Source organism: Pezoporus occidentalis, unplaced genomic scaffold (assembly GCF_034315485.1).
Source record: "Pezoporus occidentalis ecotype Australia unplaced genomic scaffold, CSIRO_AGI_Poc_V1 ctg87, whole genome shotgun sequence".
Taxonomy (NCBI): Eukaryota; Metazoa; Chordata; class Aves; order Psittaciformes; family Psittacidae; genus Pezoporus; species Pezoporus occidentalis.
The window spans coordinates 3,164,490-3,181,343 of NW_026916231.1; the positions used below are offsets into that span (position 1 = coordinate 3,164,490).

A 16,854-nucleotide genomic window follows, 5' to 3' on the forward strand; every position below is an offset into this window, starting at 1 on the left:
TGCAAATATTCCATTCCTTGGACAGGAAGTGAAGTGGTGGTGTTCTGGTATTTCTGCCTTCCGGGGTATCAACCTGCATGCATTTAGTACTCACAATCCTACCTGGCTTTTATCGAGCCAACATGTTGAAATGGCTCAACACCACAAATATTAGATGACCATATTACATCCACATATTGGATGGTTTTGAACAGGTATGGATGCTTTTGTTCTCAGGACCATGTGATGAAGCAAACAATCTCAGACATGCCATATACAATAGTCTAGCAAATCTTCATAAAGAAAAAGGATTCTAGGAAAAAACTATTCTTTCTTACTTTTGAGCAAGCATTCAAAGTCTCAGCACAGTAAGTAGGACAAGAAGATGTTATCCACTGAGTGGACAAGGACTTGGCTGGATGGTTGCATCAAAGAGTTGTGGTTAAAGGCTCAATGTTCAACTGGAGATGGGTAACAAGTGGTGTCCCTCAGGGGTCAGTGTTGGGACTGATCCTGTTCAACATCTTAGTGACTTGAACAGTGGGATTGAGTGCGCCCTCAGCAAATTTGCTGATGACACTAAGCAGTGTGGTGCAGTGAACACACTGGAGGGTGGGGATGCCATCCAGAGGGACATGGAGAGGTTTGAGAAGTGGGCCTGTGCAAACCCCATGAAGCTCAACTAAGTGAAGTGCAAGGTCCTGCACCCGGGTTGGGGCAATACCAAGCACAAATACAGCCCAGCAGAAGACTGGATTGAGGGCAGCCTTGAGGAGAAGGACTTGAAGGTGTTCACTGATGAGAAACTGAACCTGACCCATTAAGTATACTTGCAGCCCAGAAAGCCAACCATGTCCTGGGTTGCATCAAAAGAAGCGTGACCAGCAGGTCAAAGGAGGTGATCCTGCCCATCTATTCTGCTCCTTGAGAGACCCTGTGGAGTACTGTGTACAGTTCTGGTGTCCTCAACACAAGACAGACATGGACCTGCTTGAGTGAGTGCAGAGGAGGGTGATGAAGATGATGAGAGAGCTGGAGCACCTCTCCTGTGAAAACAGGCTGCGAGAGCTGAGCTTGTTCAGTCTGGAGAAGAGAAGGTTCCAGGGAAACGTTATAGCAGCTTCCAGTACCTAGAGGGGGGCTACAAGAAATCTGCAGAGGGACTTTTTGCAAGGGCATGTAGGAATAAGAAAAGGGGGAGTGTCTTTAAACTGAAAGAGGATGTATTAAATTTAGATATTATGAAGAAATTGTTCTCGGTGAGGGTGGTGAGCACTGGCACAGGTTGCCCAGAGAAGCTGTGGATGCCCCATCTCTGGCAGTGTTCAAGGCCAGGTTGGATGGGGCTTTGAGCAACCTGGTCTAGTGGAGGGTGTCCTTAGACACAGAGGGGTTGGAACTAGATGATCTTTAAGGTCCCTCCCAACCCAAACCATGCTATGATTCTGTGTTGCTTACCAGAGAGCCACTGTAGACATTTAGGTCGTTTTTCAACTGGCAGATAGACTCCTAAATAATATGCAGGAACGCCTGAGAGGGCAATACCAATGCCAATAAGGGAACTGATTGTGTCACTGTAGAGAGGAACTATGACCAGGAAAAGGGAACATAAACAGTATACTATGGGGAAAAAGAGGCTAAGCTGTGGAGACAAAAAAAAAAAATAAATAAAAAAATCCAACATTCATTAAAAGATGCAGTAAACATGTTAGGTTTTGCAGATTAGACATGTCAATAATAAAAATATAGCTATTGACTGTATTATGTACTGAAATTTTTATTGCCTACAGTCAGTACAATTTGCAAGCTTATGTGTATGGTGCTGAGAGCATCTTACTTGGTACACCCCTGGGTATCTGACCATTTTGTTGCTTTCAGGCCTGCACAAGCTGAATTTCTTTCCAATTAGTGAGAGACTGATCTTTGAAAGCAGTGTTTTAAAACTGAGCAGTAATGGGTAGTTTTCCCTCTAACTTCAATTGCAAATCTTTAATTGTAATTTTTATTGGTTTTTATTTTATCAGTATTGGCATGTTGATGCTACAGAACTAATGGACTGATTTACAACCATTTCTCCTGGGCACTTAACAAATATCATACCACAAGTAAGGAAAGTTGCAATAACCTCTATGGATTTGCTTTGCACTGAAATACTTTTCATTGCCTGTAGTAATGAGCCTTCTCAAGAGTCCAGGAGTTGACATTTGAACACTAGCTGAAACTCTTGAGTGTTTAATGGTATAAATAACTCTTTTTCCTTATACAGGTTAAAAATATAAGTCAATGAAAACCAACTGCTATGCTTCAGAAAAGCAAAAGGTGTATGCGGAGTTGGGACGTGGACTAAGCTGGCAAATGCTGATAGGAATTAAACATTCATTGTCTATAATCTGACTGTAATCCTTGCCTTAGTAGAGTCAGTAGTAAAACTGCCAGTAAAGCAAGATTTAACCTCTATCTTAACCATATATTGGGGGAGAGTTGGGAAATGAAATATGAACATGCTTCAGGAAAATTTGGTCTGCTCTGGAAGACTGGAAGCTTGTAGCAGTAGGTGCTTAGGATATTTTATGCCTGTGAACCATGTGGGTTTTTTATAATCAGGATGCTACACTTAAATGGAAAAAAAAATGTGTTGGTAATAATGATTCCCAAGGTTTGGAAGTGAGAGTGGCAAGGAAGAAATGTTTAGATTGCATATTAATTTGGATTTCTCATAAGTTTTGGTGCATCACTGCTGCATCGAAATGCAGGTCATGGAGCCAACAGAGTGCAGTGAAATGGAAGCCAGCATGTGATTTTGTGTGCCTGGGGGAAGCTGTGCATTTCCCTCCCTGCTTCCTGGACAATCACTGTATTAGAACTAGAAACAAGTTTTAGGCACACTTTGTTTCTGTGCCAGGTGCTCTTCTACACTCAGTCATAAAATTTGCATTTTACTGTCTATGACCACTACGCAGGGGTAGGGAACAATCAAAATATATTTGATTATTCAAGCTTTTGAACTTTTGCATGAGCAGAAATTTGGGCATTTATGGGCTTTGGATTTTGATAAATTTGTTAAGTCATGTAATTTTGATCAGTGTTAACCTCTCTAGAGCCCACATCAATAGCTCTACTGAGTTCCTCTATGAGCAATACAAAAGGGGGTTGTTTCAGGATGGGCAAAGAACCCCAGGCCTTATTTATTTTGACATAAAGATAGTTGTGAGGTTGAATGAAAGGAAAAGGAAATGGCAAATATCATTTCAACCACACAGCAAAAGTACCAGAACAGATGTTCTTCTGGAAACTCAAATGGGGTTTCTCCTTCATTTCTTATCTTCTATGTTGAAAGAATTTTTATGGCTGATAAATTGTCTGTAACTGAACTGGCAATGTTATAGTTGTGGTATTATAGGTCACATAAACATGTGCATTAACTGGCTTTTAGGGCTTGTTTCCTCTCTTGTTTACTTACTTTGATAGGCCGGGTTCGATGTGGCTGAGTGTATCTCAAATATATTAGTCCTGCAATAGACAGACCCACAAAAAGCCAGTAGTTGAAGCAGTAGTAATTAATGAGGAGGAAAACATCTTCCACAAGGAGATAAATCAAAGTCATTAAGCCCTAGAGATAATAAAAACAAAGACTTTTTAATGTGAAAATAAGGATGTAGTAAAGTTATTAAAGGGCTGTTTCCAACATATTTTTCTGGACATAGGATATCAAGTCCTTGTACTTAAAACTCAGAAATCTGCAAATATTCTGTGTGAAACATGCTGGTATCTCTCTTTAAACACAGCAGTGACACCACCACATTTGGCTGAAGAGGTATCAGGTTTGTTACGTTTCAGCATCAACAGAAAACCCTCCTAAGAAGGCTGGATGAGGAGCCCCAGACTATGAGATTGAAACTTTTACTAAATTATGTGTTGTCAAATAGGACTGGTATGGTAATGTATTCATTAGCCATATGTAACAGAGGGCAACAAAAGACACCAAATAATATATATGTTCAAATAAACAGCAGTGAAATGCTTTGAAATGATTCTACCTTCTCTGTTTGCACACATCATCCCCCTTATTTTAATCTGCTAGATTTATGAACCATTTATTAAAATAATTTGCAGTAATTCTATACCTTATTATTCCTCAATTTGGTGTAATTTATTGTATAGTGACAGCAGGAAAAATGTCAATATAGCTACAGGTATCTGACAACAGGAATTTAATTTTAAGTACATTGTCACTCCTGTTGTAACAAGAGTTCTAGAAAACCAGCCTATGGCAGGGTCTGAGAGATATTCCTGTCATATTCTTCTCCAGAGGCACTGAAAACTCACATAAAGGCTTATACAACTCATGTGCTTACTGTTATATATCTAGCCTTTGTTTTCTAAGTAATGCTATTGTACTTCCTCCTCACTAATCTTGTTCAGAGAGCATATGAATGTAAATCAAGCTGTTCAGTTTCCACTGGAAAACCCCTGCCAGATAAAATACCACCACTGCTACCACCCTCAGTGAGCTTTAGATACTGTGGGCATTTGAGGAAGGTGTCTCCAGTGCAGGAGAAGCCCAGGAAGAGAGGTGGTGTTATACTCCCTGTGTCCGAATGTCTGGCTGCCCCAGCCAGGCACAGGTCTGGGCTGTCACTTACATTGAAGAGGAGAGCAGGGACTGGTGTGAAGCACTTTACGTGAATCAAGCTCAGACTGTCAGGGAGGTGTCCTTCTCTGGCCCCAACATAAAATAGCCTAAAAAAAAAGAAAGCAAGCTTAACCAGACAGTGTTGCTTTCTGACAAAGGCAGCATTCATTCTTTTATTAATCTGTTGTAAATGCTGTTCTCAAGTGGCTTTAGTTTATCAGTTGGTGCTGACCATGAGAAGACGTATCAGATTGTAACAATCCTTCCATCATAAATTAACTACTTGACATGGCAAAAATTGTTATTTTTACACTCTACTGTGTAGTAAAGAATGCAGATTAATAATAAATGATTCCTTTTCAATTAGTTAAAATAAATCTTGTATTTCATACCTAGATGCTGCAATTATTGATGAGTTTAAGCCACTATAGCAAGACATGGCCACTGCTATAGGAATTATCCACTTAGCATAACTAAGGGTTTCACCACCAAATGTCTGTAAACAGAAAAAGGAAATAATAGTGAGGCCTCTCATATTAAGCATATGGGCAATACTAAAATACTCTCATGAAAACACACCACACCAAATACTGTGTCATAGTCCATCCTTTCTTATGACACCCAATAATGGCTTGGGAAATTAGAATTTGGAAAACCTGATCAGTATCAAGATAGAAATGGCAGATGTATTAAAAAAGGATTTAAACCCCCCAACATTTCTAAGCCCAGATCAAGTCAATGATGTAATAGAAGAAAATGTATTTGCTTTAACCTATTCTGACAAATAATGGCTGTAGTAATCCATGAGTTATAACTGTACTTTTGTATAAAATATTGGTAAGGTTTTAAAAAGCATTTCATTGCACCTTTTTGTGTTGAAAATATTGCTGTGATCTTGCAGCATGAAACATCACACACTATACATTAGAATGATAGCAAAACCACCCAGACTTTGCATAGCTCTTTCCCTCTCTGGCCTTAGCAAAGCGTCTTCTACAATGAAGTACTGTTAGGAGCAGAATTTGCAGAGTATACAAGAGGTTTTTTACAAGAGCAGACTTATCTTTACATGCCCCTGCCAATATACTGGTACTCTTACATGAAAATGAAGTTTAAAACAAAGCAATAATCTTCAGCATAGAAATATTTCAATAGTTTTGCCAAGAAGTGAGCTACCTGAGGTTTTTATGCAGTGTCATCCATACAGTAACTTTCTTAATTATTTTATATAACTTACCACAGCCACTGCATCACTTGTGAGGAGAGCTGACATGTCCAACACTATGTAGTATGCTATGTTAGTCAACAAATAAATAACAGTCACAATAGGCATTGAAATTGCAATAGAAAGAGGTAGATTCCTGCAAAAGGAAAGTGGTAAAATTATTTCTTATTCTTTAAATAAAGATTATTTAAGTAAAATTGTTCCCAAATTCAAATATTTGTGAATGGATACCTCCATAACTTTTTGTACTACATCAGCTTGTAATCATGGGGTTACAAAATAATGTGCAGCCATGTGTGGAACAATTCCATAAGCAACATAGTTAGCTGCTGTGGGTCTGTCACAAGTTTCAGAGAAAGAAAAGTATATTTATACCTTTAAATTGCATATGAAGCAATTTAAGACCGCACTTAAGCAATGAGATTTAAATGCATACTTGAGGGGCAGAGATATTTCCAGTGCTACTTGTGGACTTCCTTTTTACTTAACCTTTCATACTTAGCAAAATTAAACATTTTGCCCACAAACAGTAATGATGAAGATCACATCATAAAAGAGACATAAAACGGACAGAGGCTTACTCTATTGGTGGCAAAACCAGTCCTGGAAAAATAATTGTTCTGTCTGACTGAAAAGAAGTAGGGAATTTCATGGGGCTGGATGGATCCATGATTTTCTCTGCTTTTCAAAGGGATTTGTTCTCTTTAAAAATTGCCATCTGAAGTATGGGGTGTAAAATACATATATGCAGACAAGTGATTTATTAGTGTGGTATAGCTGGTAAGTGAGGAAGTAATCAGAAAGTGTTCTTGTACTTCTTTTCAAAAGGAGAAGGTTTTTATAGAGAAAATAGTTTGAGAAATTTCCACTCAGAAACAAATAGAGAGCAGCTGGTCCTGCCATCTCACCTGTCTTACCAGGACACTTCAGCAATACAAAGGAAAAGCATGCTTTTACCTCTCAGGATTCTGCATTTCCTCAGTGACGTAGTTGAGTGTGTCCCATCCTGAGTAGGAGAAGAGGGCAGAGTGGAGAGCCAGAGCAATCATCCCTGGGTTTGTTGCCGAGCCCTCGAATGGGGCTCTCAGGTTTTCTGTTTCTCCTGTGCAAATGACAGGTGCCTCTTAGATTTCAAGGATTATGATATAGAAGGATGCTCCAGTAAAAGTCTCAGCTAACCAAAAGGAAATAAAAGCCCACTTCATCCAGGCTTCATTACTATTTGTAAAAGGGCACAGCTTGTATTTTCACTTGACATGTAGGAAATTTTCAGTCAGACTGTCAGACAGCTGCTCTTGCACAGGAAGACAGCAGAGGATATTTTCCCATGTTTTAATATTTGGATAATTCTACCAGAACTCAGCGTGCGCTCATCTCCTGGCATCACTGTCTAACCTACAGAAGGGGGGAGCCATATTGAAGTCATGCTATGCCCTGTCAGCCAGGCAGAGGCACTCCTGGAAACCCAGTTTCGGCTCCTGAATCTGTCATATTACTTTCTCATATCTGTGCTCATATCCTGAAGGCATAGTTCTCAATGGCATGCTCTGTCCCACAAAGGTGCTTATAAAAATAAAGGTAGGAGACTTGATTTCCTTTCAAAATTCTCCTCTAGTTTAGCTCAATTGGTTGAGATGAAAACCTGCTGCAAAATAGACAAAATGTCAATGAATCTGTGTGAGCCTTCACTGTGATTCTGGAAAGGGGAGGAAAGGCTTTACTGAGTTTGCAAGAAGGAAAATCAACTATCTAATGTAACTGAAAGTGAGTTAAATATTAAGAAACACAGAAACATGCTTAAACCTATATTAAGGAAGAAAGTAAGGTCTTTGTTGTAAAATGAAACAACTTCACTTTGTGGTTAAACTAGGGAGGTTCTAGATACCATGAAAGCAATTCAGTCTTTGAAAAGCAGTAACTACAAGGAGACTGCTCAAACCGAGGAAGGTGAAGATGTACACACACTTTGCAGGAGAAAATAGTTGGAAGAAAAAAAAATCCAAAAGGACCAAGAAAACTGTTTATTTGTTTTTTTTTCACTAAAGACAGTTCATATTCAACATCAGATACATTCAGTATAAATATTCAATGTTTTAAAACAAGAGGTGTAACTGAGCACAGCAGAAGGAATATGTCATGGCAAAATGTCGTAACTGTTCTTTTCTTTAAAAAAGCTGCTGAGTTTCAGAGTGCATTGACCTGATCACAGCTTCCTCCAGAAGTCTACATCATTCCTCTTTCCAGTCCTTTCTGTATTTAAGTGCTCTGTTCTGCTTAAAGAAAGCAGAGATGAGACCTTGACTACCAGTAAAAACCCTCAGCATTTTGTGTTCCTCAGAGTAATGTTTCCTCTCTGCCTTTACCCTCCCTGATCGCATGAAGCAATGTGAAGGAGCTAGTGTGGGCTGTATGGATGCAGGAGCAGAGGGAATGGCCCCTTGGCCAAGCTGCATCCTGGCGGCTGCATGCCAGCTAGCAGGCTGGAAGTTTTGAAGGACACAATTTGGAAGCATAGGTAAATTTATGACTGTGGGGACAGGACATCATGGGCTCACACCTTTGTAAAACTGCAGCAGCTTCATGAGGGAAACTACTCCTTCATGGAACTGTGCATCTTCATGCCTTTAGGACTGAGTTCATTTGTTTGGGTGTCTTTAGACTTGAACAAACTGGTGACAACTGACATGCACAGATAATGGCTAAACAAAAAAGCTGTCTTAAAAGCTGTTGAAGCATTAAAGCATAACAGCTAATGCAACTGCAGCTAAGTAAAGGAGAAAGACAGCAAACATGGAAAAGTAAGCATGCTTATAAAGCTTTATAAGCTAGTTTCATCAGTAGCAAAAGACAATTCCTGATGTGAAGAGGGCAACCATCCTTATTTCAATTGAATGGAGTGGCTATTTGGCAATTTCATGGGAAAGGAGAATGAAAAAACCTTAGTAGCTGAACAAGAGAGCTGGAGTTGGAAGAGACTTCCCTGTACCAGAGGCCCAAATCAATAAAAGCAAATCTAGTGTCATATGCAAAGATCAGAGGTAGCACAGGAATAAACTATTCTCAAGCGTTTCAGTTTATTCAGCTCAGTGCAGTTACGGCTGATATGAAGTGGCTCATCTGTCCTGTGATGTCTTACAATACCACAATGATTCATATCACAGGCTTCTCCCTAGTTTCTAGAAACATGCACATCTCTTCACCAACGAAGGCAAGGACATGTGCCTGCCTTCCTTATGATCTCCCCTTGCAGGCTGCTGCAGTGCCTCTCTGCCATGGGTGCACCAGGGGCTGTGGTGAGAGGAGAAATGGAAAGGATGTGTCTGGCAACTTCTGCTGTGTTTTTCTGTCATAAGACAAGTAGCAACACTAGCCCTTAATCAGCACGAGTCAGAGACACCGAGGCTGACTTTAAACTAGTTAGCACTAAACTGATGTTAATTCAGCTGCTATTTGCTACTTAACTCGAGCAATGCAGAACTTGGTATGTGGTCTTCCATCCATGCAAAGGATAGAATAAAAATTAACACCTCATTGCTTAACAAGCCAAAACATTTCTGTAATCTTCCTATGACAGGCAGGGCTTTTTTTTTCCAGAAAAAAAACCCCAACATTTGATTACGTAAGTGTGAATGAGTCTGCTCTTCCTGCACTGATTTTGAAACTCATATACAGTTCATTTTAAAGAATTTAAGTAAATTAAAATGATTCTTACCTTTACCAATTTTGTAAAGGCCAACAGATATCACCAAGAAAAGGGCCATAACTTTTGCGTAAGTGAAAACATCTTGTACACGGGTTCCCCACTTTACATTGACACAATTAATAAATGTTAAGGAACCTGCAGAGAAAAAGAATATGCATGAGAGGAGCATATGCACCCGCTTGTGAAAAGGGTAAGAAGGTAAAGGACCCTGGGAGCTACCAACCTGTCAGACTCTCCTCTGTGCCCGGGGAGATCATGGAACAGACCCTCCTGGAAGCTATGCTAAGGCACATGAAGGATGGGGAGGTGATTTGCGACAGCCAGTGTGGCAGATGAGGAGCTGGACATGAGCCAGCAATGTGCACTCACAACCTAGAAAGCCAATGTACCCTGGGCTGCATCAAAAGGAGTGTGACCAGCAGGTCAAGTGAGGTGACTCTGCCCCTCTACTCTGCTTTCATGAGACCCCACCTGGAGTACTGCCTCCATGGAAAATTACTTACCCTTTTGGAAGTTTTTGCTGTGTTGTACAGTTTAAGCCATTTTTAAGCACAGCCTTAAAGGAACTCATATCCTAGCTTGACAAATCCATATTTATAAGGAAAATACTTTGAGTGCAGTCCATCTACTAGGGGACATATTTGTAATGGTTATCCCTGTGTTCACCTAAAACATACAGTCGCGATAAAGTCAACTTTGTGGAGTGTCTGATTAAACTACACAATTTCTCTAGAGACAACACTCATATTAGGCAGAGTATTTTTAATTCCATATGAATTTTATGATTTTTTTTGTTCATTTTTTGTGATTTGCAAGAAATCACAACAGGAGAGCATGGACCAAATGTGGGCTGCCAATTAGGCCAATGATCCATAGAGATATATGTATCTTTAATCAGCAGTCATAGTTTTCCCCAGCCAAATTGTTGTAATTCTCCTCTCTCCTCTCGTAATCACAGCTCCAAATACAATCTGTGTGAATAAAAGATTATTAGCTCCTAGGAATGTGTTTTAGAGGGGCAATAATTATTTTCCATAATAGCAGGTGAAGAAATTCAGAAAAATCTCCCTGAGTATCTCTGAGTACCTACAATTATAGCTCTTAACTTCTAGGAATCATAACTTTACTTACATATACAAGCAGCTGCAATCAACCTGACTGCATCATATGGTGGCTCACAATGAGGAAAAATTGGTTGAACAATATAGTTGGCAAACGTGATTGCTATCACTGCCTGAGTTGTTGGTTCAATAATTAGCAAGGAAGACCAGAGTCTGATGAAGGCCACAAAGCCACCAAATGCTTCCAAAATATAGGCATAACTGGCTCCAGATTTAACGATGGATGTTCCCAATTCAGCATAACACAAAGCTCCGAATAGTGAAAATATCCCACCAAGCGCCCAGATGACTAGAGAGAGTCCATAGGAAGCACTGTACATTAGAACACCTCTGGGTGACACAAATATCCCAGAGCCAATCATGTTCCCTACAATTAAAGAGACTCCATTTAGCAATGTGATTTCTTTTTTCATCTGCATTTTTTCACTTGTCTCTTCCATGCTGTCCATTTCAGCTCTTCCATGCTTAGTTTTGGATTTCTTATTGCAGCACATTTGCCAAGGGGCTGGCATCCTCAATTATCATTACCTGAAAACAAGAGGAGAGAACATCTTTTGTAATGCACACGGATGAGATAATTAGCTTGCAAGGCAGAAAAAGTACAAAGAATAATTGTTTTGCCTGCTTTTATTTTGCAGTCCAGGAGCCACATACTAGTGAATTTACTTAACTTTCATTGTTCTGTACCTTTTGAAAGGCTAATTGTCCTTGATTATAGATCCTGAAGCTTCATGAACTCTCAGTTCACTTTCACTGTTTACCTTGAATTGTAATTCTACCTTACACTACTGAAGTTTTATCTTGGGGCATAAGGACACACTGTAACCCTGGAAGCATGTTCTAATAAAGCTGGAGTGTCCCCTACGGCGTCGTCTCATCCCAGGAAGAACTTTATTTCATTTTTATCTCTTTCATCAAACAACACCCATCTGAAAATTATCTGCTGAGGAACACAAGAGAAAAGAGAGAAAAAGGTACTAAAGAGCTCTAGCCTCAGGAGGATAGCATTAATATGAGGATAAAATGATAAAATCCATTTGCAGGTCCTGAGGGAGCGGAAGGGTGAAGTTCCTAAGCCACTGTCCATCATATTTGAAAAATCATGGCCGTCAGGTGAAATTCCTAATGTCAAGCTGTGTGAGTTGGTTGATACACTGCCTTCCAGTATCTGAAGGGAGCCTACAGGGATGCCAGAGAGGGACTCTTCATCACGGACTGTAGTGATAGGACAAGGGGCAATGGGTTAAAACTTAAACAAGGGAAGTTCAGGTTAAATGCAAGGAAAAAGGTTGTTACTACGAGGGTGGTGAGGCACTGGAACAGGCTGCCTGAAGAAGTGGAGAATGTTCCATGCCTGGCAGTCTTCAAGGCTAGTTTGGACACAGGCTTGGTCAACCTGGTCTAGTGTGAGGTATCCCTGCCCATGGCAGAGGGTTGGAACTAGATGATCATAAGGTTCTTTCTAACCCAAACCATGGAATCATAGAATAGTTAAGGTTGGAAAGGACCTTAAGATCATCCAGTTCCAACCTCCCTGCCATGGGCAGGGACACCTCACACTAAACCATGTCACCCAAGGCTCTGTCCAACCTGGCCTTGAACACCACCAGGGATGGAGCATTCACAACTTCCTTGGGCAACCCATTCCAGCGCCTCACCAACCTCACAGCAAAGAACTTCTTCCTTATATCCAATCTAAACTTCCCCTGTTTAAGTTTTAACCGTTGCCCCTTGTCCTATCACTACAGTCTCTAATGAAGAGTCCCTCCCCAGCATCCCTATAGGCCCCCTTCAGATACTGGAAGGCTGCTATGAGGTCTCCACACAGCCTTCTCTTCTCCAGGCTGAACAGCCCCAACTTTCTCAGCCTGTCTTCATACAGGAGGTGCTCCAGTCCCCTGATCATCCTCGTGGCTCTTCTCTGGACTTGTTCCAACAGCTCCATGTCCTTTTCATGTTGAGGACACCAGAAGTGCACACAATACTCCAGGTGAGGTCTCACAAGAGCAGAGTAGAGGGGCAGGATCACCTCCTTCGACCTGCTGGTCCCACTGCTCTTGATGGAGCTCAGGATACGGTTGGCTTTATGGGCTGTGAGCTCACACTGAAGCCGGCTCATGTTCATTTTCTCATTGACCAACACCCCCAAGTCCTTCTCTGCAGGGCTGCTCTGAATCTCTTCTCTGCCCAACCTGTAGCTGTGCCTGGGATTGCTCCAACCCAGGTGTAGGACCTTGCACTTGGCATGGTTAAACTTCATGAGGTTGGCACCTGCCCACCTCACAAGTGTGTCAAGGTCCCTCTGGATGGCATTCCTTCCCTCCAGCGTATCAACCGAACCACACAGCTTGGTGTCATCAGCAAACTTGCTGAGGGCGCACTCAATCCCACTGTCCATGTCGCTGAGAAAGATGTCAACAAGACCGGTCCCAACACAGATCCCTGAGGGACACCACTTGTTACTGGTCTCCAGATGGACATTGAGCCATTGACCGCAACTCTTTGTGTGCAGCCATCCAGCCAGTTCTTTATCCACCAAGTGGTCCGCCTATCAAATTGATGTCTCTCCAATTTAGAGACAAGGATATCATGTGGGACAGTGTCGAATGCTTTGCACAAGTCCAGGTAGATGACATCCAGTGCTCTACCCCTGTCCATCAGTTCCATAGCCCCATCATAGAAGGCCACCAGATTGGTCAGGCAGGATTTCCCCTTAGTGAAGCCATGCTGGCTGTCACCAACCACCTTGTTGTTTTTCATGTGCCTTAGCATGCCTGGCAGGAGAATCTGCTCCAAGATTTTGCCAGGCACAGAGGTGAGACTGACTGGTCTGTAATTCCCTGGGTCATCCATTTTCCCCTTCTTGAAAATGGGGGTTATATTTCCCTTTTTCCAGTCGTCGGGATCTTCACCTGACTGCCATGATTTTTCAAATATGATGGACAGTGGATCAGCAACTTCCTTCGCCAGCTCCTTCGTTACCCATGGATGGATTTCATCAGGTCCCATGTACTTGTGTACATTCAGATTCTTAATATGGTCTCGAACCAGATCCTCTCCTACAGTGGGCCTAGGGTCTTCATTCTCACAGCCCTGCGCCTGCCTTCCAAGACTTGGGTGGTTTGGTCAGAGCATTTGCCAGTGAAGACAGAGGCAAAGAAGTCATTCAGAACCTCAGCCTTCTCCAAATCCAGGGTAGCCAGTTCTCCTGAGAGCTTCCTGAGGGGGCCCATGTTGTCCGTAGTCTGTCTTTTATTTGCAATGTACCTATAGAATCCCTTCCTGTTATCTTTCACATCCGTAGCCAAGTTTAACTCTAACTGGGCCTTAGCTTCCCTAGCTTCCCAGACAACATCCCTGTACTCTTCCCAGGCCACCTGTCCTTGCTTCCACCTTTTATAAGCCTCTTTTTTTCCTCTGAGTTTCCTCAGCAGCTCCTTATCCATCTATGAAGGTCTCCTGGTCCTCCTGCTGTACTTCCTTCTAGTCAGGAGACAACACTCCTGAGTTTGTAGCAGGTGATGTTTGAATATCAACCAACAGTCTTGGCCCCCCCTGCCCTTTAGGGCTATAATTCTGTGACTCTATAAAGAAAAGAGTTGTGGCTGTTCCTAGAGATGACATTGCTGCTGCAGTGAATTATGCATGTTGATTATTAATCTCACTTGACCTCTGGGTAGGAGCCACTAGCATGCATAGGGATTGAGTTCTGAACACTCTGTCCTTGGAACACTTTTGTGTAAGAGTCCTGCAAACACAACTGTAAAAGCTTCCCACTCTGGTGCTTGCATGGCAGGATCCAATTATGCTGGGAGCTGGGAAAAACAATGTAACTGCCTAGCTGCATGGATAAATCAGCCTTGTGCACACATCACACCCTGTGGGGCTGAGGTACTTAGGAATGGGGAAGGGAAATGTGACTGCCACGACTGCAGTGACTGTCTCGGTTCTTGGGTCCTGCTGACTCATAATGGTGCTTAGTTAGAACAAAGAATTTTTCTGGGGCCTGTCTCAAAAGAAATTTATTTCTCCTTTTCTTCTCTAGCTCCACATACACTCCACATACTTCCAAAAAAACTTCCTCAAAATCCTATGAATTAAAGCCAAGTTCTCTCAGTAGATCAAAGCTCCTCCATGCAACACTGGCCAAAAACATCTGGTCACAAATTTATGTTGTTAAAACATGTGTCAATGGTGAGTTTAAAATGAACAACCTCCCCTCCCCAAACTTTCTGAAAGGTTTGCTTTCCTTCATAAAATATGTCTGGTTCAGCAATCCTGGATAATTTATAATTACATGGGCTCTTTTCCAGCTTTTTTTTGGGGCAACTCAGTTTCCTAGTTGATCAAATAACTAAGGAAGTGTGATGAGAATTAAAGATTAAAAGATGTCAAACTATCTTTAAAGATTAAACGCTTTTCTCATTCCAATGGCACTTTCTCTAACCACAGGAGCACTGTGGGAACATGGTAGTAAAGTTAAATATTAATTTGCCAGAGGTGTTCAAGTGTGATTAGTGAGTCTCCCGTGTTTTGCTGATGGATGCCACACACAGGTGGCTCCTTTTACGTCTCACTTTGTCCCTTTAAGAAAAAATATGTCACCTTGGTCTGGGAGGGAGGAATTATAGGAGCTACTATTTCCAGAACCTCCTGGCTCTGTTTCTGCTTTTCATGGCTATGTGAAATGTTGGCAGAAACACCCTCTGGTGATTGTAGGTGTTCAGACAGCCTATCAGGACACAGCATGCTGGAAACTTGGGCAGAACTCTGTATTAATACTCCTTGGGCAGCTGGGCTAGTTTAAAATTACCTCATGCTTTTTGTGCCTCATCTGGGATATTTAAATTTTTTATTTTATTTTTAATGTGGGTATTCAGAGCTTTGTCTCTGAGCCAGGATGCACAAATATTTAGGTGGGTACTGCTCAAAGGGAGTGAGAATTTAAAATGCAGCAGTTCTGGAGGGAATGTGAATGTGAAGCTATGCCAGTAGTGATCAAACCCAATGGCTACCATTTTTCCTCAGATGAAGTCTCAATGACAAATTAGATAAATATATGTTCCTGTAAAGTAGGATACATAAATACATAATGCAATTGACAGGTTGTAACTTGTAGAGGTAACTTGCATACGTGATATCCAACCTGAACTTTGATGTCTAGTTGGATAACCTGGTAGCTAAAGGGAATTTGAGCATTTAAAGTGGCAATGATACTTACAACTAGTAGAACTTTCACAATCTGTAGCTTTCGTGAGAGTACAAAGGTAAAGTTCAAATTATTGTCTTAACACTGTGTTTTGCATATTTTTTTATTCTCTATTTCAGATCTCTTATAGGAAATATTTTTCACAAATAAGTGACTCTGGATAAGACCATTTAAAAAGAAAAAGAAGAAAAAACAGTTAAAACTTCTATACTTTGTTGGATGTCACATTAGCAACACTTTTAACCAAACTCTGAATTAAGTCCATGAATAGGTACGGCCTAAGAATCAAAGGATAAGAGATTCAGTTTTCAGAACCAAGATGTGTAACTTCACTGTAGTTATGTTAGCCCAATTTACATCTGCTGAAAATATGCAAGAAAGTAGCAACTGAGAACAAAATCTTTCAAACAGCTTCTGCCTCTCCCTTTGCTGCCCCTTTCCCCACTCCCTCCACCAAGCCAATAGCAATATTCCCCTTAGCTTTGACAGTGCACTGATTTTGTTCAGTGGAGTCACAATGTTGAAGCTTTTATTAATTTCCTCATTCAGGACTATGTCTTCCTTAAATAAATAAGATTTGACTGAGGCACGAATCATGCTAGTTCTCAGCAAAGTTTTCATGCAACAATCAGAGGACTGGAGTACCTCTCCTATGAAGACAGGATGAGAGATTTGGGCATGTTCAGCCTGGAGAAAAGGCTCCAGGGAAACTTTATAGAAGCTTCCAGCACCTAAAGCGGGCCTACATAAAGAGTGCTGGAGAGAGGCTTTTTACAAGGGCATGTAGTGACAAGGGTGAATGGCTTTAAACTGGAAGAGGTGAGATTTAGATTGGGTATTAGGAAGGAATTCTTTACTGTGGGGGTAGTGAGGCACCGGCACAGGTTGCCCAGAGAAGCTGTGGCTGCCCCATCCCTGGCAGTGTTCAAGGCCAATTTGGATGGGGCTTTGAGCAACCTGGTGTAGTGGAAGGTGTCCCTGCCC

At 41.4% G+C, this 16,854-nt stretch overlaps 1 protein-coding gene across 6 annotated transcripts in view; it reads right to left on the reverse strand.

The window, feature by feature from the left end:
- Nucleotides 1–16,854, reverse strand: part of LOC134156493 (Y+L amino acid transporter 2-like) — a 28,606-nt gene that overhangs the window by 7,115 nt on the left and 4,637 nt on the right. For 5 of the 6 annotated variants that reach the window (XR_009961931.1, XR_009961930.1, XM_062604556.1 and 2 more), the window contains exons 2-9: nucleotides 10,672–11,189; nucleotides 9,550–9,675; nucleotides 6,795–6,939; nucleotides 5,850–5,973; nucleotides 5,005–5,108; nucleotides 4,623–4,719; nucleotides 3,440–3,589; nucleotides 1,438–1,621 (exon numbers count right to left, since the gene is read on the reverse strand). Coding sequence is in view for 4 of the 6 variants with exons in the window: in XM_062604556.1 (XP_062460540.1) it covers nucleotides 1,438–1,621; nucleotides 3,440–3,589; nucleotides 4,623–4,719; nucleotides 5,005–5,108; nucleotides 5,850–5,973; nucleotides 6,795–6,939; nucleotides 9,550–9,675; nucleotides 10,672–11,173 (1,432 nt within the window). In the remaining 2 variants the exon portion in view is untranslated. Of the gene's footprint in view, nucleotides 1–1,437; nucleotides 1,622–3,439; nucleotides 3,590–4,622; nucleotides 4,720–5,004; nucleotides 5,109–5,849; nucleotides 5,974–6,794; nucleotides 6,940–9,549; nucleotides 9,676–10,671; nucleotides 11,190–15,882; nucleotides 16,009–16,854 lie in introns of those variants that run through there. The other variant, XM_062604559.1, reaches the window with a different exon arrangement.